This window comes from Drosophila hydei, unplaced genomic scaffold (assembly GCF_003285905.1).
Source record: "Drosophila hydei strain 15085-1641.00,03,60 unplaced genomic scaffold, DhydRS2 tig00000383-arrow-arrow-pilon, whole genome shotgun sequence".
NCBI classification, from domain to species: domain Eukaryota; kingdom Metazoa; phylum Arthropoda; class Insecta; order Diptera; family Drosophilidae; genus Drosophila; species Drosophila hydei.
This window is the reverse complement of record NW_022045721.1, coordinates 410,001-433,720: the sequence shown is the minus strand read 5'-3', so window position 1 is coordinate 433,720 and position 23,720 is coordinate 410,001. Positions and strand designations below refer to the sequence as shown.

At 41.6% G+C, this 23,720-nt stretch overlaps 1 protein-coding gene across 1 annotated transcript; it reads right to left on the bottom strand.

Annotated features, from left to right (window-relative positions):
• Positions 1-1,602: 1,602 nt before the first annotated feature.
• LOC115483088 lies at positions 1,603-21,406 on the bottom strand. The gene is given in 17 exon segments (XM_030224179.1): positions 1,603-2,710; positions 2,771-3,534; positions 3,864-4,086; positions 5,020-5,119; positions 5,122-5,166; positions 6,902-7,040; positions 7,042-7,259; positions 7,619-7,930; positions 7,933-8,274; positions 8,277-8,343; positions 8,345-8,506; positions 8,508-8,680; positions 8,751-8,813; positions 8,816-9,077; positions 9,079-9,292; positions 19,303-21,179; positions 21,213-21,406. Coding segments are annotated over 17 exon segments (6,147 nt in total). The 5' UTR covers positions 21,378-21,406; the 3' UTR covers positions 1,603-1,689.
• Between the last annotated feature and the right edge of the window lie 2,314 nt (positions 21,407-23,720).

Genomic DNA, 23,720 nt, shown 5'->3' with positions numbered 1-23,720 from the left:
TAGAAAATATCTAAACAATAAGTAGTTCTTGTAGCCGTAGATATTTTAAATTAATAATTAACAGGTTTTTCATTTTGCATGAAACAAAGAAAATTTCTGCATTTGGTGAAGAAGCCACTTTTATATCGGTTTGAAGAAGGGTAATTAAGCATCTTTAACTCCAAAACCTATCGACGTTTTTTGGTAGTTCTGTCGGAGTCATTCGTGTTTTTAATGGATTAAGATGAACGAAGTTGTTGTCATTCAAATAATTTTCATTTTTATTAATAATCGATAATTTAATTACTTCACATGTAAATATCATTTGTTTTTATCAGCATTTATATATATGCCAAATATTTGCCAAATATTTAAATACAGAAGAAAAAAAAATGGCTAAATGTAAAAAGTTGCTCGAGCTAAGTTCCTGTCAAAGTATATATATGTATTATTATTGTTAGTTATTATAACATTTATGCATATGTCAATTATAAAGTGTTTAACCTAATTATATTTAACTTGTATTCATTATTCATTACTCATTGTTCATTATTCATTACATGTCCAATTTTCATCTTTATTTCCATTTCCATTTGGTTTCATCTCTGAGTTTGTTTTTGGAGAATAGTTGGGGTTTGCTACCAAAAAAGTGTCTTAATAGATTCCTTAATTCGTATATTTATTTGTTATTATTGAATTTCCCCTTCACTCAACTTTTGCTCAACAGTTTGTACTCGTTTAAAATTTTTCTTTCTCGGTTTTCATGGTGTAAAAATAGCAATGCATGTTTATTTCATGTAATTTTATTATATACAAACTCAACGGCAAATCGTAAAAATCATAATTTTTATAATTAGCACTGTTTTTATTAATTTTAATTTTTTTTACATATACAACTATACATATTGTTTTTATTGTTACAAAATCATATATCATATATTCGTTATATGTATATATATATATATATATATATAGATATATAGATATATATATATATATATATATAAATAAATATATTTATATAATATATATAAATATATATTATATATATATTATATATATATATATATATATATATATATATATATATATATATTGCCAGTTTTAGCGAGAAAAAAAGTAATCTACACTTAAACATATTGGCACACTTAATGGTTGATTTTTGTTTATTTATATTTTGCCATAATTTTATTTTATTTTAATGAAAGAAGTGTTCGCATAAAATGTAAGTAGTAGTTAAGAAAACTGAAAGTTATGCAACATATTTTAATTGGTTTTTTTGTATAGCTTATATGGATTACTTGTGATTTAGTAGTAGAAATAGAATAGAACCGAGGAACCAAAAATTGTTATGTTCGAAATACACATATATATTTGCGCTTGAAATTGAACTATAGAATCAAGGATTTGTGGATAGTAAGCGCACAGATAGCTGCCAGACGATTCTACTGGGACATATATGTATATATGTATATTTATGATAATTATGTTTATATATATAACTCTATACATCATATATTTGAATTGCACATAGTCCCGGTTAGCTATATGCAGGCCTTTCTGCAAGATTATATATATATATAATCTAGTTCCTAGCATATCATCTGTCATTTCGCAATAATTTATTCAAAGTATTGTGTATCTAGCATAGTATTGTGTATCTGTGCCTGCTTTTTGGGTTCGTCTGTGGCGGCCAATAGATGGCACTAATTAGTAGTAAGCGGGAAAAGGATGATAATTAGAAGGATTGGAAGCATGATGATTGGCCGTTGGTAATACCGGTGGAGGCCGTACGCCCGGATGATAATTGCTGGATGCCACCTGATGATACGCACCAAAGCTCCTGGCCATATGCCGATTCTGTGCAGCTGCCGCCGCTGATTCGCCCAGAAGACGTGACTGGTCTGTGGTGCCCAGCAATCGATTGTTTTGCTCCATTAGTAGATGAGCCGTGGGATCGACGAGCAGCCTATGCTGATCCGCAGCAGCATTCGAGGCAGCCAATATGCGATGCTGTTCGACCGTCGAGAGCAAGCGATGATGTTCGAGGCTCTCGCGACTCTGATGCTGCATCTGCGAAGACAGAAACGAGCGATTATTTCCCACCGTCATATTGCTCGTATTGGGTGTTAGATCCAGGGAGGCCATGCGCAGCATATCATGATGGGGATGATTGTAGGGCAGCTGCGGCGGCGACGACACCACATAGTTGGCAGTGCGACTTAGATCCACCGATGTGGTTTGGTCGTGCTCCTGCTCACCCAACTGTTCACTGAGCATGTTGTGCATAGCCGCCGACTGATGCTGCTGCATGGCCAGCTGACTGCTGTGACCACCATGGCTGCCATGCTCTTGTTGATGCACTACCGATGCCGGCGTCTGTTGCTGCACCTGCGCCTGCTGATTCTGCTCCCGATCAGAGAGTATATCGTAGATGTGGTGATGGTAACGGCTGCTAGGCAGCTGGAAGTTATGATGATAATTGCTCGACGCATTCGAGCGCGAGCTCATGTCCAGGCCCTGCAGATCGGACATGTCATTCGCAGTGCTTGCAGCAGCTGCGGCGGCAGCTGCCGCACTTGCCACATTGCTATTGCTGCTCTGCCGATACTCAGCCGGGGAGTCAAGCTCCTGGCTATTGTACTTGAGATTGCTGGCCATGCTTTCATATTTGGAGTACATGAGATCGATCTGTGATTGCGGGAACTTCATACGCATATCCTGTCCAGTGCTGTTCGATAAGAGTGATTAGTTGGAGGATCGAATGGATCACTTGGATTACCAGACTTACCTGTTCTGTGGCATAATGCTGTTCTCTTCGTCGCTGGACATTTGATTGTGCCGCGAGATATTGTGGCGTCGCTCCTGTTGCTCATGTTCTTGGACGGCGCGCTTGTGACGCATCATGTCGCCGTTGAAGTTGTAGCGTGGTATGCTTGGCGAGGAGGCGGGCGAAATGAGCTCGTGCTCGGGATATGTGCTGCCCACGCTGGAGGCGTTACGTCGCTGCGGCTGCAGCGCTGCCGGTAGAGGAGACGATGCGGACAAATTGTTGCCCGCCGTTGGAGCCCCACCACCACCGCTAGAGCTGCCTGCCGGCGTGCTATTTGAGCCGGGTCCACCGGCACCATTGCCGGCACCAAACATGCCGCCATAGTCGCGACCCGGTGATATGGGCGGCGGCGAGGGCGGCGTCCGGTGGTGCGACGACGAGAAGCCATCTGAATCTGGATGTTGGGGACGCGGCGTGCTGCTGGCATCCACATCTACATCGTTCTGGTTCTGATTGCTCTGCGGGTTGGTGGGCGTCGAGGCGTTCGGCGATATATTGCACGTGCCTTGGAACATTGGCAATGGTGGTATCTGCATGGGAAAGCTGCCCAGGTTCTTCATCATCTTTAATTCGTTCTCTAAGTTGTCCATGGTTGCGCCAATGCCTGCACCATTCGACCCACTGACGCCGCCTCCACCACCACCACTACCGAAGCGTTGAGCATCCGCATCGACATGTGCGCTCATCGGACTATCGCTATTTAGATGGTTCTCGGTGGGTACCTGTTAAAGTAGAAAAAGACACGTGATCAATTGGATTAAGCACAAGTACTATGTTTATATATATGTTTATATAAACTTTTTCGAATGGAATCGCATTCTCGTAAATATGGATAGCAAAAATCAATTAATGAATAAATCAGTCCATAATTACAGATATATATTTTTACGAAGTGAGGAGTCTGGCTAGTAGTAGTTTGTAGACTTGAAATTTGAAATATTTGTATTTGGAAATGTTATATCTTTTACAACTTTTGAAGCTAGAGACATGAAGTAGCACGTCCAGCTAACAACACATCTATTGTTACAGTTGGCTTTTCCTATAGATTGACGGCAGCGTTAGGGCGTGGCGCTTGCGGTGCACCCAACAGCGTCTGCCCCACTGGCTTACCCAAAAAGTCCACCTTCATACCGCCCGAATAGGCATCAAAGGTATAGGCCACACTCCGCTCTATCTTCGGCATCTGCTCCTGCGTGTAGTTGTGTACCTTCTTATAATGGAACTGTAGGCACTGCTTTGTGGTGAAGGCGGCATTGCACTCCGGTTCTGCGCACCTGTAAGTGACAATCAGTTGTTTTTAATATATCAACAATTGCCTTTTTTGATTACTTTAGCTATATATTATTATTTTTTGAACCCAAATCAAAACAAGGACTCAGCTTAATCATAATTCCTGTGTGTCGTGGCTAAACTGATTTCATTAACAATATCTATCTAACGTTACCTAAACACACAATGCTATAAGAGAGTACTAGAACTCACATATATCCTGCTTCTTCACTTATTCTAGTTATTCGCAGATACATAATAATAATTGATAAACGTGTGAGCAAATATCCTTTTGAAATAATATCTACGAATATTCGATGACTTCTAGGCCTCGTCTCTTCCCCAGTCACCACCAGTGTACGGGGAATTGCATATTCAGAGCGTGATATTGAGATTCATTTATGTGTATTTGTCTCTAGTATTTGGTTTTTGGAGAATTTGGGAAGGGGGAGAAATGCTAAATCCAAATATACATTTTCTGCTAGTCATGCAAGTTCAAAATGTTAGATTTTATCGATACTCATTAAATGGGATGATCTATCGAAACTGATAAGCTCGTACGACATATGGTTTGTACGAGAACACGTTTAAAATGTAGCTCTATGATTAACGAAATGATGACTGGTTTTCTGTCACGCCTCCTTCTGCCTGTGATATACATTTTCACAAATCCATTATACCCTGAACTCCCACTTTCAAAGGGTTCGGTGCTTCAGCCAATTGCTTTAGTCAATTGAAGCACGTTTAATTGAATAGCTTCTGGCCGACATGGGATTCAGATGAATTTCAGATGAATGTCCACTAGCCATATTTATATGAATTTTGATAATTCATTGTTATGAAATATAAAATACCTCAAATACAAGAAACTAAATTGAGTGACTTTAAAGCTCTCTGAAGTATGTTAAAAATAACATAGCTGGAAGAGAGATACTCACTTGAAAGGCCGCACGCCCGAGTGCGTGAGCATGTGTATCTTTAAGTTGCTGCGATTCTGGAAGAGTTTCTGGCAGCGCGGACAACTGACCACTGTTGAGTGCGGCTGTGCACCTCCTTCGAATGGCGCTGCAATGCTGCACGCGATCCTAGAAGTTTTGAACATAATTTACACTGAAAATCTCGTAAACTTCAGCCATATCTAAAATGAAATTGTATGAAGAAAATGAAATTTTCGGATTGTTGGTGATTTTGAAAGAAAATTAGTGAGTACAGAAATAGAATTTATAGGAAAATCGACAAACCCAACTAACCAAAACACAAAATCACAAATTACGAAACGTAAGCCATTTATATAACACCACAAAAAGCATAAGTCACTAGATCGAACAAACCAAATCTTGTTTAACAATATCAATGGATTGGTCCAATCACTGCTAAAAACTTAAGATCAAAGACCAAATATCAAACACAAATCAAAACACAAAGCAAATCATTCACTAAAGGCAACTATATAATGGTGCGGTTTACAAATGTTTTGAGAATGTTACGAATGTTTTTCTATTAATGCGGATCTATGTTTCTCTTTATGATTTCTTCCTTTACGTCAAATCTAAATGTTTCCTAGATGTTCACTTGTAGCACATTTAGATATTATAATACTAGTACTCGGCTACGTACAATTGCAAAATTTTCTTTTTAGCTGTCAAGTAATCCCTTTTCATGATGACAAAATCAATTTTGAGTCTTATAAACTTGATAGAGCTCATGAACAAGTTATTTTTATTATCATTCACAAAATAAAAGCCAAGCTGTCTGTCCGTCTGTATGTGTGAACGTCATATATATATTCATGGGTCTGATTTTGATCTACCGAAATGTATTAAGAGAGACGTTTCAAGAGTGTGGCATATCGAAAATAAACATATTCTCCAAAGTTTAGGAGCTGGCCCGTGTATGAGTATTATGCAGTCGGTAGCGCCCGGCTGCAACGTTTTTGCATGTTGTATAATCTGCATCTTAAAGTGAATTAATATCAATTACAATCAATTAATACAAATTACGAACTCAACGTATGCTTCTCATATTGTTCCAGAAATGATATGCTCCTAAAATGTTTTATATCTCTCAAATAAAAAGATCTCTATATAATTTTAAATTCATTATTATTATCTGGCAACTAAATACTTAGCATTGATCAAATTGAGTGCTAATTAATATGTATGATATTTTCGTAGTATCCTATATTTATGGTAAAAATAATCAGTATTTACCATTTGACGTAATGACAAATTACACATCTCATTTTAAACAATAAGCCTAATCTATAGAACTATTGGGTAAATAAATGTCTGTAACTAGAATAAATGTATCATGAACATAGCATGAACTTTCGTAATATGTGTCAACTAAAGAAGTTAAACCAAAAGAACCAAGTTCATAAAATGGTTTTGACCAATCGGCATTCAAATAAAAAGCATGAGTATGAGCGATCATAGATGCGTATGTGTGCGTGTGTGATGGAGATGTAGGCTTAGGTGTATATGCATATGAACATATCTGTGTTCAAGCTATGACTGATACCGATGAGTGTGTGTGTGCGTGAAAGGTCAGTTAGTAGTTGCGGCGATGCGGGTTACGTTATTTTTACGCTATTAGTACATATGACATATGACATTTGATAGTGTGTGAGCTTACTTATAGGCATGTGGGAAGAGTTACAACGACGGATATACTATATGCGATTAATGATATGCGCTGCTAGTCTTGCATACGCTTAGAATATACATAAATCTACGCAGGTATTTACGATCTATATTGAGCCGAGGTGGGGTTGGGGGAATAGGTAGGTTTGGGGTTGGGGGTGTGGCTTGCCCGACTTACCACTGTGGACACGTTTAATATGCGCTTTCAGCTTCTGCGGCTGGCAGAATTTGCGACCACAGAAATCGCAAACTGGCCTCGAACGATTCGGATTCGAGGCACAGCCATAGGTGCGATGCATCTCTAGATAGTTGAGCCGGGAGAAAGAACTTGTTGCAGAACTGACATTGGTATGCCCCCTTGCCGTCGTGTTTCTCGGCCGCATGCTTCATAATGTTGTCTTTGCCCAGAACCACCTCGCTGCATACCTTGCAGTGATATTTCCGTATGGTAAGGCTCATCGACGGATCGTGAAAAACTGAACAGTGCGTACGATAGTAGAGCGGATGCTCAAACTTTAAATTGCAGCCGCCGCAGTCTGTTTTTTAGAAGAAAAAAATCGATATATTGATGAGTTTAATGTTGAGTCAACACAATTAATAATATAACTAAATGGCATTAGTTTAGCAGACAATGTGTTTGCTAACGCCCTTTAGCTTACAGAAGATATGTATGGAGTTTGCTGTTGCAAGCGACATGTTGTTTTCATACTGATTTGCCAATATGTTTAAGTGACTGTCAAAATTGGAAACTCAGTTGCAGTAAACTCTTATTGGACTATAAATTGATCCGCCAGAGTCAAAGCCTTCATGAATAAGTAGTTTTCGAAAGAAAAATCTCCACTAATTTTATGACTAACTACGAGGCATTTGCTTCTTAGCTAAGTAAGGGCCTTACTTATCTTCTCGGTATGCTTTTTGCGCCACATGGTGTTGCAGTCGTCACTCCCATAGAGGAGTTCCATGCCATTGCGTAGATCACGACAGCTCACAAAGTATGCTTGACGATTAATCGAGACGAGGTTTACGTTGCGTTCCTCGTAGCTGGGCGCTGGTCGGATGAAACGCAGCCAGTTGGAGGCATTGGGATTATCGCAGCAGAGCAGATAGGATTTCTCGGCGCCGGCCTCACACATCTCGAATATCCATTTCATGTCGCTACCCTCGCGTACCTCTCCAGTCTGAACCGGCTGTCCGATAAGCGGCCCAGCTTGGTGTAGGCTCGAACCTCGGTGCGGGCAAAGACGCCAGTGACATTTGGCTCGACGTTGTGTAGCTCGAATTCGGCGGGAACCGATGCCTCAGCAAAGGTAATTAACGGCTTGGTCTCCAGTTCGGACAATTGCGATGATTCGTCCATGTCCATGTCCTCCATATCATCCTCGTCGTCAACATGTCGCGGCCTGCCAACTTTTGCCTCTCTCTGGGCATCTGCCTTCAGTTTGGCTAGGGCTTCCAGATTGCGACGCTCAATCCATTCGGCCAGATCTACAGCATCCGTTACATTGCCGCAGGCATTGCGCAGTGGGCAGAGCTTGTGATCATGCGAAATGAGCATTCGCGACATGATTGTTGGGATCTGAAAGCAATATCATGCTCATCCTCCTCCTCCACAAAATTTTGGCTCCATTTTCATTTCACGTGCCAGCGCCTCTTCATCCAGCTCCTCATCGTCTTCGTCTTCGTCATCGACCGGCCCAGCAGCCGAATCATCTTCCGGCTCGTCATAGCTATTCGGTGGCATCATAGCCGCTGCCGCTGCCGCCCGCCGCAGCAGCAGCAACTGCTTTTGCAGCTTGCGACTTCTTGCTGCTGTTTTGGTTCTTGGAGCGCACATGAAAGCTGCCCAGCTGACCGTTGCTGGCACTGCTTGCATCTACAGCCTCCGCATTGGTCAGCAGCGTTCCTGTCGTTGGGGTTGGATGAGCAGTGGCTGCTGCAGCTGCTGCTGCTGTGACTGCTGCTAGCTGCTGTTGCTGTTGCTGAAACTCTTCGTCCTCGTCTTCGTCTTCATCACTGTGTTGTGTCGCCGCTGCAGCCAGCGGCTGCCGCCTTTTTGAGACAAAGTGCATTTGGCAGCGACTCTTGCTGCACGCTTCCAGCTCACTTTTGATCTTCTCTGCTATGCGACAGTCCAGTACCTCGGGCAACGCAGATGAGGCGGCTGCCGCCGCAGCAGCTGCTGCTGCTACTGCGGCACCTGCTTTCAGAGCAGCTGCTGTTGCTTTCGCTTCTTGCTTCTTCGTTTTGGCTGGGCTAGCAAAGTTGTTATTGTTGTTATTATTACTATTGCTGTTGTTGTAACCAGCAGCTGCACCGGCTTTATTCTTTGCCCCCGCATAGCCATTGAGAGCGTCGGGTCGTGAATTGGACGCGTTTCTTGTAGCGCTTGCGCTGTGGCGGCGTTGGCGTGGCCATGGCAGTAGCAACGCTAGTAACCGACTCCAGACTGCCATTACCATTGCCATTTTCTGGTGGTGTTACAAAGTCCTTAACGCTCAGATTCGGTTCCAGTTTGAAGTTGCCATCGAATCCCTTGGTGGGAGTGTGCGCCGGCGATGTTGGTGGCAAACTGCAAAAAACAGAGAAAGGGAGAGTTTGAGAATCTGTTGAAGTGATGTGCAAGCGAATTAACGTGGAAAAAATGCGGTATTTTCCATGCATGACGTAATTTTCATGCCTGCTCATCTAATCCTGTTCTCAAACGCCAGCAGCGGCCGCGCTCTTCTCGATGAGCTGCTTTGTGCTTGTGTCCAAGTCTCGCTCCTGCGACGTTTAATTAATTTTGTTAAGACTCGCTGTGACTGGCCACTGGTAGGTGCCACAGAGGCTAAGAATCAGGGATAAGAATTACGAGCTTCAAAAGATTGCAACCGATACAATTCCAATTGGAATTAGTCTTTGCTGAATAGGTCACACCAGCACAATATCTGCTTATGGCAGAGATGCTTCGATCCAAAGACTAAACCTTTCAGGGTTCATTATCATGATATATATGCATAACATATATAAAGATTATCCAATTTAGTACATGAAAGTATTTTTGTTTTGACTGAAATGACCGATTAATTAATTGATAGTGGTATGGCTGATTGATTGATGTATTGGCTGCCTGATTGATTGATAGATTGATTGATTAATTGATTGATTGATTAACTAACTAATCCACTTATAGAAAAAATTACATACTGCTTGACTAAATTAAGGATAAGCTAGTTGACCGGCGGTTTTGACTGCTAATTTGATAGGTGGTCAACGTAACAGTTAGAAAGCAAGCTAGCAAGTGTGGAAAATAAGTGGAATCTGTTCTTTTTATGTTTGCTTTACTGACAGTAATCATACAACATTAGATGCAACACATTTAGTACAAGCTTCTCCTTGGAATTGTTTCCAAAAGAGTCATATCTTAATACTAATATAAATTTGGGTAATATTCACCAATTCTAATGTATACTAACTGTATTTAATTGAATATAATTTTGATCCCAATGTCCCACACAAGTTCATATATTTTCGTGTCTCTGTCGTGGAACAAAAATATGGGACCTCATCTGTGCGCTTCGGTTGATCAACCCACTATCTGCTCTCTGGTCTCCCAAAGCAGCACTAATTGAAATTTGTGCACCAAGAGGTTCCGTTTTACCCTCATGAGAGAAGAGAATTTAAAATCATGACAAGGTATTAGGGTACCTCCAAGTCGAGCGCTCTCGACTAGAGCAATCTTGCTTAATTTCAATAAGTTCGGTTCCATTATGACCTTTCAATTTAAAGCTACTCAAGCCGAAGTCGAATTGAGTTTAGTTTTTTATTGAGCAGATTAACTTTTAATGGACCGTTTTAGTTTTAAATATGTAGTCTCTTGACGCAGGAACTTGTTGCATGCTGAAAACTTATAGCTCATCCTTGCTGCAGCAAGCGTTCTATCGTCCTATAATTCGCTTATTCTATTCTTCAATTCCTTTCCATTCTTGATTCAGTAGGTGACAGCGGCCATGCAATCCGACATATGGTGGCTATATATATATTGACTTGCATATATAGATATATAGGTATATCTATAACTACACGATGTTACGGTACTTTCCCTTCAAACCCCCCACCTTTCGACTTTACTTACTTCATAAGCATTAACCTATTCTCAGTCGCGTTTGTGCACAAGAAATTCATCAGCAGAGCGGCGAACGTTAAGTGTATATAGCAATGTTGTTGTTATGTTCAATTGTTGTTGCTATCGCTGGAAATGTCACATGATCCGCAGCAATGCCTATATTATGCCTCTCTCTCTCTATTTTTCTCTCGTGCACTCTCTTCTGTGAGTGTGTGTGCTTAGGGTTTCCTTCATTAAATCCCCCAATTTTGGACCTTAACAACAATATCGAAAACAGCGACAACCGCCACAGAAACCAGCGGCAGTCAGCCACCTGCCCCACCTATCTACAGTAGTTCACACACATGCACCACCACACTCGCAAACAGCCATCTCTAGCCATCACTCACACAACTTATCCTGCTCCACTTTGTGACTCATAGACCAAACACCCCGAACACAAGCTAACATATTTGCTCACTTCTCCCTTTCCCCTTCTATGTCCATATTCCGCATTCGCAAGCTGCCTCGGCCTCCACTGAATTTACAGTTAGCTGTTTGTGTTTCTGTTGCTGTTTCTGCATTGCTCGGTTCTTTTTCTATTTGTCAGCTTTCGTGTTTGTATGTGTATGTACATGCCTGTATGTATCTGTGTGTGCGAATGTTGTATGTGTTGCCGTTGCTACTTTAGTATTAATGTGCTGCTTGAAGATGTAGCAGAGGGTTGGCCCATTGCGGTTGGCTAGTGGCTGGTGGGATGTTGCGTTTCACTGGGGGCTGATTCGGAAACTGATTCAGTTTCTAGCGTTTCGTTTCGTGGGTGTTACTCGTTGGCGCATTTAGTACACTCATCACTGCACATATATCAACACTACACATACACACACATACGCACAAATACACATACACACAGTATTGCTTGTGCTTTTTGGACGAAATTCGAAAGTGCGCACAAATTGGGTGACATGGGCGAAACTAAAAGAGCACGAAATGAATGAAAGGCTAGGCCCAAGCAATGCGTGGATATTCGTACACATGTGTGCGTGTATCTGAATGTGAGTGTGTGCTACAGCCGTTTATATTAGCTATAGTATGTTGCAATGGAACCCCGGGGACATATGATCAGAGCACGTCGGTTGCGCCCGACTAGGAGATACCTTGATTCCCGTCCGATCTAAGATTTTAAGTATACTCCATAAAAAAATGAACAAACCCGACATCACGACACTGGACTGGCCCAAAACGCCCCTTCGGCAACGCGCATTGCTTCTACAATACCGTCACTACTTCACTGTTTCAATAAACGTTGCAATCGAATCATAAACAAATAGACAAGAATGCACGCATTTGAATGTACGTGTTTTTGCATGTGTATTGGAAAATTCGTACGCTTGTCGCTGCTTGCCACGTGCTTTTACCAGTTGGTAACAATAAATGGAGGATAATTATCGATTATTTGAAACAAACTTGATATGCCGTCTCTAGCTCACATAGGTTCTGATATCAAAGCACTTATACATATGGACAGACGGTCGTAAAGACAGAGGGATGAGTTAAAAAGGGCCAGCTCGTCGTCCTGTTCAAAAAAATATATACTTTCGGGGGTCTGTGACGCTTTCTTCTGCCTGTTACATACATAACAAAATGTTTCATTTAAATGAGTTCAGTTATAATAACAGTTCAATTAATAAAAACTTTTTGAGAATTGATCGTAGCCAAAAGCTAGGCAATGTTCAGTGTGCTTTTCAAAAAGCCTCCACCAGCGCATGTACAAATGAACTTTTAAATAGACATCCAGAGGTAGTTACGAGACTACGTTTTCGAAAATACAATACATGATCAATAAAATACAATACATGGGAAAAAAAAAATCAATCGCGATCAGTCGTTCGACCTGTAAAGACGTGAATTCGAACAGCCTTCGCTTAAGCTCTACTGCTGCAGAGTTCTAAAAATAGAACTTTGCGGTGCATTCTTCAACGCAACAGCAACAAAAACCGCACACGCAGCGTTTTCTTATCGCTTGCTTCCGCGTAACTCAATTGCTTTAATTGCAATTTACGAAATTTCGTCGCTTGGCGCGAGTGCGCCTGCACTCAAAAGCACAATCCGCGATGACATCTAATGTCAATAACCTCGCTACAGCTGTAAAGGTAAATGCAGAAATGCAAGCCCAGCTTAACGTTGTGATGGCAAATAGGCAAGCCTCCATCATGCCAATAACTCAAAAATAGATATCGCCTCCGTGCAAGGCATCACTAACAACAAAAACACGAAACGTAAAAGCCAAATTCACCAAAAACCATCAAGAAAAGGCTCATCTTCGACGAACCAAGCACCAGCAATGCAGCATTAATATCAGAAAATCGATTTTCACTGCTCGTAGAAGAAGATGAAGACTACAGCGAATCACCTGTAGCTCCAGAAGCCCCAGTATTGACCGACCAGCAAACTACACCGAAAAAACCTCGTCCGCCCCCCATATGGTGTCCAAACATCAAGTCTGTGGCCCTACTTCAACAGATAATAGATAAAGTAATTGATGCTAAATCATACGTAATTAAGCCAAAGAAGAATAACATAGGTGTATTAACCCAATGCAGTGAGGACTATCGCAGAGTTATAGACCACTTTACTAAGCTGGAATTGGAGTTCCACTGCTACCAGCTTAAGGAGGACAAACCATATAGAGTCGTGTTCAAAGGGCTTCACTCCAGCACTGATACAACACTAATTAAAAAGGAATTGGAAACCAAAGGCCACACAATTACAAATGTGCACAACCCACTGAGCCGTATGGACAAAACACCGCTAAATATATTTTTTGTTGACGTGGCTCAGGCCCCCAACACAAAGAAATTTTGGACATTCGAGTTGTCTGCAGGCAACGCTGCACAGTGGAACTGCCAAGAAGATACAACGACCTGACACAATGCCATCGCTGTCAAGAATTTGGACACACACAACGCTACTGCCACAAAGCTCCCAGATGTGTGCGTGGGTTGGCCCATTGCGTTGGCTAGTGGCTGTGGGATGTTGCGTTTCACTGGGGGCTGATTCGGAAACTGATTCAGTTCTAGCGTTTCGTTTCGTGTGTGTTACTCGTTGGCGCATTTAGTACACTCATCACTGCACATATATCAACACTAACACATACACACACATACGCACAAATACACATACACACAGTATTGCTTGTGCTTTTTGACGAAATTTCGAAAGTGCGCACAAATTGGTGACATGGGCGAAACTAAAAGAAGCATGAATGAAATGAAAGGCTAGGCCAAGCAATGCGTGGATATTCGTACACATGTGTGCGTGTATCTGAATGTGAGTGTGTGCTACAGCCGTTTATATTAGCTATAGTAATGTTGCAATGGAACCCCGGGGACATATGATCAGAGCACGTCGGTTGCGCCCGACTAGGAGATACCTTGATTCCCGTCCGATCTAAGATTTTAAGTATACTCCATAAAAAAAATGAACAAAACCCGACATCACGACACCTGGACTGGCCCAAACGCCCCTTCGGCAACGCGCATTGCTTCTACCAATACCGTCACTTCACTGTTTCAATAAAACGTTGCAAATCGAATCATAAACAAATAGACAAGAATGCACGCATTTGAATGTACGTGTTTTTGCATGTGTATTGGAAAAATTCGTACGCTTGTCGCTGCTTGCCACGTGCTTTTACCAGTTGGTAACAATAAATGGAGGATAATTATCGATTATTTGAAACAAACTTGATATGCGCGTCTCTAGCTCACATAGGTTCTGATATCAACGCACTTATACATATGGACAGACGGTCGTAAAGACAGAGGGATGAGTTAAAAAGGGCCAGCTCGTCGTCCTGTTCAAAAAAATATATACTTTCGGGGGTCTGTGACGCTTTCTTCTGCCTGTTACATACATAACAAAATGTTTCATTTCAATGAGTTCAGGTATAATAACAGTTCAATTAATAAAAACTTTTTGAGAATTGATCGTAGCCAAAAGCTAGGCAATGTTCAGTGTGCTTTTCAAAAAGCCTCCACCAGCGCATGTACAAATGAACTTTTAAATAGACATCCAGAGGTAGTTACGAGACTACGTTTTCGAAAATACAATACATGATCAATAAAAATACAATACATGGGAAAATGCAGAAATAACTTTGGATTAATAAGCTTTTTGGACCGTGACATTACATATGAGAATTTAATGTATTTATTTAAGCTTATTCCAAATCCGCAAGTATGATTGAAAAATATTAGAAATCTACTGAAAATCTGAACGCATCTAATAGCATTTCCTTGCCGATTGAGTGTGTGGGGGAATATTTCGGATGCCAAATGGCGGACTAACAATAGCACCAACATCGAGAAAAGCTAAGGCGGGGTAAGGCAACTGCAACTCCGCAACTGCAGAGGTAACAGAAAACCATGCCGCGCCTTTTATTGGATGTTTGTTTAAGCGAGTATTGGGGATGGGAACAGCGCAGCTGATGGCAATGCCATGAAACGCAGACACGCTTACACAAACACAACCACACATGCAGGGCTGCGTGGCATGCAAATGCATGCAAAATGCTGTTGCAACAACCGCAGAAGCTACAGCAACGATATTGCTTGAGTTTCTGTCAGTTTGCTTGCGTAGTATGCATGTGTGTTACTTTTTCCGTCGATCCAATAGTATTGCCCAATGGCAAAGAACGATGGCGGAAGGCTCGGCGAAAGAACGCTGCACTCACACACTTATATCTGTACTGGAACCTTAGATGAATCATAAGCATATCGAGATTAATTTTTATCTTCCGCAGATTCTCTTGGTTTAAACATGATGAAATTGTCATGACTCCGTAAAATTGAGCAGAGCAGAAGGCATTAGCGATGCATAGCTTTACAGCTGTATCGCAAGCATACCGCATTTGTAATTATAGGTTTTAATATTGTGACTTATATTTATTGCTAAAAATGTATATTTAAAACTATAAAAACCAGTATGAAACTCTAGTTTAGTCTACTGTAGTCTAGTTCAGTCTAGAAGATGCCGTGAAACCCGTGCGTGTTGTTAAATATCTTCTATAGATTGTATATAGCATAAAAAAGAAGAGAAACTGACTTTAGGTCATCAGGACTCTGTTAAGACCGCCACTTCAAAAAGACTCATCCTGATATAATTTAAAAATTTAAATTCAATAATATTTTTACTCAACAACAATAAAACGGAAATAGATATCGATTATTTGAAACAGACTTGATATGCGCTTGCTATAGGCGGACCTACAAGAAAATTAAAGTCTTTAGCTCTCATAGGTATATACGGACAGACGAACGAACAGACAGAAGGACAGGAGGTATTAATCGATTCGGCTTGTCGTCCTGATCAGGAATATTATAATATATATGGGGTCTACCACGTCTCCTTCTGCCGATTACATACATTTTATAAAACAAAACTATTATACCCCTGAATTCCAATTTTCAATGGTTTCAGGGTATGAAAACACACTACGCAAAACACAGCGGTTGTTGCAACCGGCTAAGGCTCAGGATCAGGCTCCGGCTTCGGCTCCGACTCCGTCTGCATCTCGGTTAGCGACACAGGCAACATGAAAGCGCCGTTGCATGCAACCGCATGGATGCTGCATTTGCGCCTTTGTAGCTGCGGAGCACACTGGGTGCAGCGCAGTGAATTGTAGGTTTTAGTGAAACTGAGGCGAAGAAGGGGAAGGGTTGATGGTGGTTTGGTTGTGTTGCAGTCTGATGCAGTCGGGCGTAAATCGCTTTAACATCGCTTCCATTTGTGCCGCTACGCACACCTCCCAGCACTTAGCCTTCCTATCAACACAATTCGCAGTACATTGCCAACGTGGTCACAAGCAGTGTTTCCACTCTTCAGGGCTTGCACACGCCAAATTAACTTGTTAAAGAATGTAGGAAAAGGCAAGCAAGACTTTTAAGACTGTTGGTAAAATATTTATATGATATCAAGACCATTTTTATTACTAATCAAGTAATGCTATGAAATTTTCTTATTGTAGAATCCGTACTATAAAACAGTTTTACGTGTGTTACGTAATTTTCAGGTATTTTAAAATTATAGCAATTTAAGCGTTTATTTAAAAAATATAATAATTAATAAGGCTTATAAATTAAGCCTTAATTGTGAAATTGTAAAGGTGCTCATTTTTAAATTTCGACTTAATAAGAGACTGGGAGCAAATCAAGCTTAATGTTCCTCCTTAACATATAGGATGGTGCGTTCAGACTTAACACTTCTTTAAGTTTAGAAACTGACATTTAAAGTAAATTTGAATTGGAAAGTTGTCAGGTAATCTGAAAAGAACTGTGGATCTTTGACAGTAGAGGTGTTAAAATAAAGCTATAATTCACGCCGCTAGAACTGGCGAAAAAGTACCCAAATTTGCAGCAGTGCTGCCAAGTTGTGCCCAAAAACATGTCTCTTTCTCTATCTCCCGCTGTTTCCCTTTTCACATTTGTATCTCTGTGTGTATGTTTGTGCCGTTGCACCTATCAACAATCTTGGGCAACACAGCATCGCCATATCTTGTGTCGTCTATTGCGGTGTTTGATATGCGGTGTTGAACGATATTCAACTCCTTTCGCCTTAATGCAACTCGCCCCACCCACCGTTAGGAGCTACATATTTAGATTTGTAATTGGAATGAAATTGATATAGTTAATCATTCATCGATATATATTTGAAATAATAGATATAAATTGTCTGTGATCCAAGCGTTGTTGTTGGTTTTACAGATACATTTAATAATCTCCAGATTAACAGATTTCATCTAAATTTAAAATAATAAATACTTGCTTTTGTCAAAAACTGAAGATATATCAAGCTTTCTTTATTTATACAAGTAAGTCGCTTCATACTTTTCCAATTTATATAGATCGCAAATTTTGTGAACATTGTTTAATGAAATTTTTGTTAAATACCACTTAACAATATACTTGCAGTTAAACTTTCTTAGTCGATCGAGTTGATAAGGGCTCTATATCTAATGGACTATTTAAAAGGTTTTTTTCTAACATGTCCTATAAATCTATGGACAATAGTTGGCTGCTCGAACTTGGCAAGCCTTGACTATATTTTTCATTCAAAAAATATAATTGAGAACATATTTTTATTCAGTTTTGGTACGGTTTAAAGTTGTGTAGGACGAAATTTGAAGTAAAGTGTGTAGAAAAAAATGTTTGAATTAAGTGGCCAGACGGTAGTTTTTGTTGGTCTGGCAGCCCTTGCACTTGTGAGCTATTGCATTTACTTTGATCACAAACGGCGCAGAGATCCCCAATACAAGCGGCGGGTGCACGAGCGGCGGCAGCGTGAGCTGTCACAATGCGCCCTACGCAAGCCCCCGCTAAACGCTGAAGTAGTCGAATACTTTTTGCGGCACGTGTACCTAGGCGAGACTTGTGTGCGCAGCAAGGACTGGGACAGAGCTGTGCACTATTTCGCTAACGCGATCATGATATGTGCAGATCCGCATATATTGTTATGCAAATTGAAAGTGGCGGTGCCCATCGAACTCTACGATAAAATTATAGCGAAAGTACGGCTCCTCGTCAGCACATCTGAAAATTGGGGTCAGCCTTCGACTTCAATAATCGATTCGCTAACAAGTAATGAGGATAGGACCCTGGAGTCAACAGAGTCGCTCGCATGTTCGAGCGAGATGAATTCAGATTAGCAGTTTCATTTCTTTGTTTTTGCTTTTCTTTTTCAATAGGAGCCTAAGCAAACACGATCCATCCAACAAATTTATTGTCCAAGATGTGCATATAACCGCTTTATTATATTCTGCCACTCTCTCTCTGTTAATATTACAATTCTTTATCTATGGTACACATATCCTTTTGCAGGTAAATCTGGCGACTCTATCAAATAAATAACGTTTAGTCTGCTGAAGTGATTTGAAATTGGGCTTCAATTTAAACTTGCACCAGCTTAGATAGCAGTGATCGTTTTCAATAATATTGCAATTTGAAAATGTTCAGTATATATTAAGCTTGGGTCTTAGATTCTTGTGGACGTTGAATTTCGATAGGATCGTCCGGAAATTTTCAACTATCTTAAGGCTGAATCAAAGTCTGATCTTCCCGATTGCCAGAAGCTATTCACATAGCTTAGACAACTGTATTCTGCTCATGTAAACTAAGCTTTATAGTCTATAAGCCTATACAATACAAATGGATTGAAATTGGATAAGGATAGAAATGCAAATAAGGAATAGGCATATTATCAGCAGGTATATCTGCACGAAAGCTCATTTATTGAGCTACTCCACAGGTAGATCTATAAATTATAAGCTCCACCTATTGGGGCATTAAATATAAAATTAATTATATTCAACTACAACTGTGAATGAACGAGCGACTGTTCGTGCGCTCGTACCAGATAATATATAGGGTGTCTATAGTCTAGATGTGTCTGCTCGCAAGTTTTGGGAAATGCTTGTGTTTGATTTGAGTTGAACTCACTTATTCAGGCGATCGGTATCGTTGTCGGCCAGGTTGAGGAGATAGGCCACGAACTCGACGTCATTCTTGAAGTGCAGTCGTGTGCGCATGTGCTCCCACTTCTCGGCGTTTTTCGTGCCAATGTAAATGTTTTTGCTGTAATTCTGATGACGATACTTGCGTCTTTCGCTGGCAGCGCTGCCGCTGCCGCTACCGCTGCCGCTGCTTGATGGCTGCTGCTGCAACTGTTGCTGGTGTTGCTGCTGCAAGTGGTGGTGATTGTGGTGCTGCTGCTGTTGATGTTGCTGCTGGTGATGATGATGCGAATTGCTGCTGCGCCGCAATAACTGCTGTTGCTGCTGCTCGTTGATGGCATTGCTTAGTGTTGAGCTGAGCGCGTGGCTGCTGTTGTTGTTGGTGGAGAAGCTGGTATTGCTGTTGCCGCCTATGAGGCTGCTGCTCGGCGCTGGTATACTGTTGCTTCCGCCACCGCTGCCCATGCCGAGATTAGCTGCATTATTAACCATATCCAGCACCGTGGCATTCTCCAGCTGCGCCGCTGTCACATTTGCTGCATTCAGCTTAACTGCAGTTGCTGCGGCAGCGGCGGCTGCTGCTGCCGCTGCTGCTGCAGCGGCCACTGCACTCATATGCAAACCGCTGCTCTCGGTATGCGCCGATGTCAACGCTGTGCGGCTATCCACATCCTCATCTTCATCGTCGTCTTCATCCTCGTCCTCATCCTCGTCATCATAGTCCGGCTGCTCCGCTTGGCTGTGATCACGAGAGTGGAGTCCATGACGCAAATCGGCAGGCAACGTGAGTGGTGCTGGGGCGGCGGCTACGCTATGCATATTGTTAATGTTATTGTTCTTGTTGCTATTAATGCTGTTGCTCATGTTATTGCTGGACAGTTGCTGATCTATAGCATCATCATCATCATCGTCGTCGTCATCATCATCGTAATCATCCTCGTCCTCGTCCAGAAGCTGCTCGTCATCTTCCTCCTCATCATCCATTGCTCGATCGCGTTGTTTGTTGCTGTTGCTGTTATTATTAGTACTATTAATATTATTATTATTGTTATTATTATTGTTATTATTATTGTTATTGTTGTTATTGTAATGATGTTGCTGCTGTTGCTGTTTGCCATTGTGCAATGCATTGACAGCGGCAGCAACAGCCGCCGTTGTGGCTGCTGTTGCGTCGCTGTTGCTTTCGTCGCTGCTTTGCGAGCTGCTGCTGCTGCTTCTTCTGATGCTTTTGATGTTAGTGTTGTGCTGCAAGTCAGTTGCATTATCATTGACATTGCCATTGTCATTGCTGTTGCCATTGCCATTGACATTGTTGTTGTTGTTGTTGTTGTTGTTGTTGTTGATGATGTTGTTGTTGTTGTTGATGTTGTTGTTGTTGTTGTTGCCAATGGTAATATTGTTGTTGCCCGTGTTATTACTGGTGGTGCTGCTGCTGCTACTGCTGCTATTACTGTTGGCGCTGAGTGCTGCTGCTGCCGCAGCTGCAGCGGCAGCGCGGCTGAGAAATGGCGCTCGTGGCACTAAAGGCGTATCGGAATTATCAGAGCTATCATTAAAATCAAATGCGCTAAAATCGGCTGCATTGCTGCTGCTGGCTGCTGCTACTGCTGCTGCTGCTGCTGCTGCTGCTGCTGATGTTGCTGACGATGCTTTCGACATATTTGCATCTGTATTTAGTTTGCTGCTTTTTTGGTTGTTGTTGTTATTGCTGCTGCTGCTGCATGTGCTGCTGGTGCTGCTGCGACTGCTACTGCCGTCGACGCTAAGTGGCGTTTCGGTATGGCAGCGCTTTAAAGTTGTTGTTGTAGCTGCTGATGATATCGTTGCTGCTGCTGTTGTTGTTGTTAGTATTGCGCTTTGCCGAACGCTGCACAGTTTTTGCTATTTGTTGTTGTTGCTGCTGCTGCTGCGTCGCGAAGTACTACTGCTGCTGCTAACGACGCCTCTCTCGGCCTCTGCTACCTTGGCTGTCGCTGCCGCTACCACCGTTGCTGCTGGCGATGCTTCTCTTGGCGCCTCTCTTTGCCTCTGCTGCTGTTTTTGCTTCTGCTTCTTCTTCATTATTCACAAACAGAAGTCGCGTGCGAGCTGCACACACACGCACAAGCGCGCACACACACACACAGCCACACACACACTCTCACGCACACACGCACGCACGCACACACACGCACACACAAACACACAAACACACACACACACACACACACACACACACACACACACACACACACACACACACACACACACAAACAAACACACACACACAAACACACACACAAACACACACACAAACACACACACACACACACACACACACACACACACACAAACAAACACACAAACAAACACACACACACAAACACACACACAAACACACACACAAACACACACACACACACACACACACACACCCCCTACACTCGCTGTTGCTGTCGTTGATGTTGATGCTGCTGTTGATGTTGATGTTGCATTGCTTGCACTGTTATTGCTTATGGTATTATTATTATTAATATTCTTGTTATTCTTGTTGTTGTTATTACTGCTTTTGCAATTGTAGCTAGTAGCCTGTTTTTATAAGATACAAAGAAAAATGTTATGCAGAATGTCGCTTTATCTACACCCGCGCACAGCAGCTATACAGAAATACACACATGCAAACACACACACTGCGCCGTCGACGTTGACGTTGGCGTTAACGCTGGCAACGCAACGTGAGCGAGCGAGCAGCAAAGGCAGCACAAATTAGTGAGCGCAAAAGGGCAAAAAAGGAAGAAAAATGAAGACGAAAAGAAATCAAAGAACACGAAAAGCTCGTTGGAAATTAGGTCCCGTTACTCGCTGCTCGATGTTGCCTGCGTGCGTTATGTTGCGGCGTGTGGCAACGCTGTGCATTTTTTACCGCTGCTTTTGGTTTTTTCTCTTAGCTGCATGCATTTATTTCACTTCAAATATTTGTCTTGTTTTTATATGCTGGGGCAAGTGAGCATACGATATATTTATGAATTAATTGCCTCAGACACCGACGTTGGCCAATTGTAGCTACGCCCACTCAAACTACGGAGCAGACGCTAAATAATACACAATGTAAGAAAAAAAGAAGATGAAGAATATGTATTAAAAAACATTTGCACGCAGCAAAAATAAAATGGAAAATCAAGGATGGTAGAATGGAGAAGTGAGAAAGGAGAATGAAGAGGTGAGAGGGAGCCAGTTGCTTTATTATTTTTTGTTGTTGTTGCTGCTGTATGCGAGAATTATTTCGCCTTATTTTGGCGTTGTCTTTCGCTTTCCTTATAACGGCATATATGTGTGTGTGTCTGTCTGAGTCTGGCGATATAGCACCCACTCAATGTGTGTAAATGTGCTGGGCAGCGGAGTGATAGACGCTGCGACTGCACCTTTTTGTAATTTGCTTACTGCGTTTTAAATTCGCTTCGTTTACCGTAACTCTTTTTGATGTAATACACTTTTCACTAGATTCTGCACGCACTTCAAAAGAATTTATTAAAAAAAAATGTTGAGTAATTTTTGCATTTTTTTTCTAATGCTCTTTCTTTAGTAATTGAGTTTTTGGTGCTTGTAATTTTTTGTTTTTATGTATATACTTAAAGGTCTTTTTGTTGTTTGGTAATTTGCCATTTACTGCCTGTTTCGAGCGTTTTCTCCGCAGCGTTCATATGCCGTTACTCGCTGGTCGCGTCGGAATGAAGGACTTTTTATTTATGTGTATGTCCTCGTCGCAGCCATCGTTATCGTCGCTGTCGCCGCCGCAGTCGCTTCGCTGCCGCAGTCGCTTCGCTGCCGCAGCTCCAGCAATTTCTCTATGTCTATGTCTGTGCCTGCGCGCGCTTGTTCTATATATATATATATATATATATATATATATATATATATATATATATATATATATAATGTGTGTGTGTGTGCGTATAGGAGTGTGAAAAAGTTTCAGCAAGCGACGCCACCAAAACGCCACACAGGCAGGCAAGCAGACTCTCGCAGTTCGAAAGCTCAGCTAAGTCGCGGTGTTGTTGTCGTCTCTGTGGAGAGACAGTCCAACCGACAACCGTCGTACATGTGCTCTCTCTCTCTCTCTCTCTCCCTCTGTAAGTGTGTATATATATGTGTGTGTGTGGGTGGGTCGGCCTGTACACGCGAATTTAGATGACGAAGACAGCGAGAACGATGACTGCCAGGACGAGGATATTATTGACTACACTGCAAGATAAAGCATGGTGACAATTAAAAATATTTTTCGATTAAATTTAAATTTAAAAAAACAACTAAGAAATTATTTTCATTAATTTTTTCGTCTTTTTACCGGTTTGGAAGCCCAACTATGATTATTATAAGTTCATAAATTCAATCAAGTAAATGAAATAGATATGCGAAGTACAATTT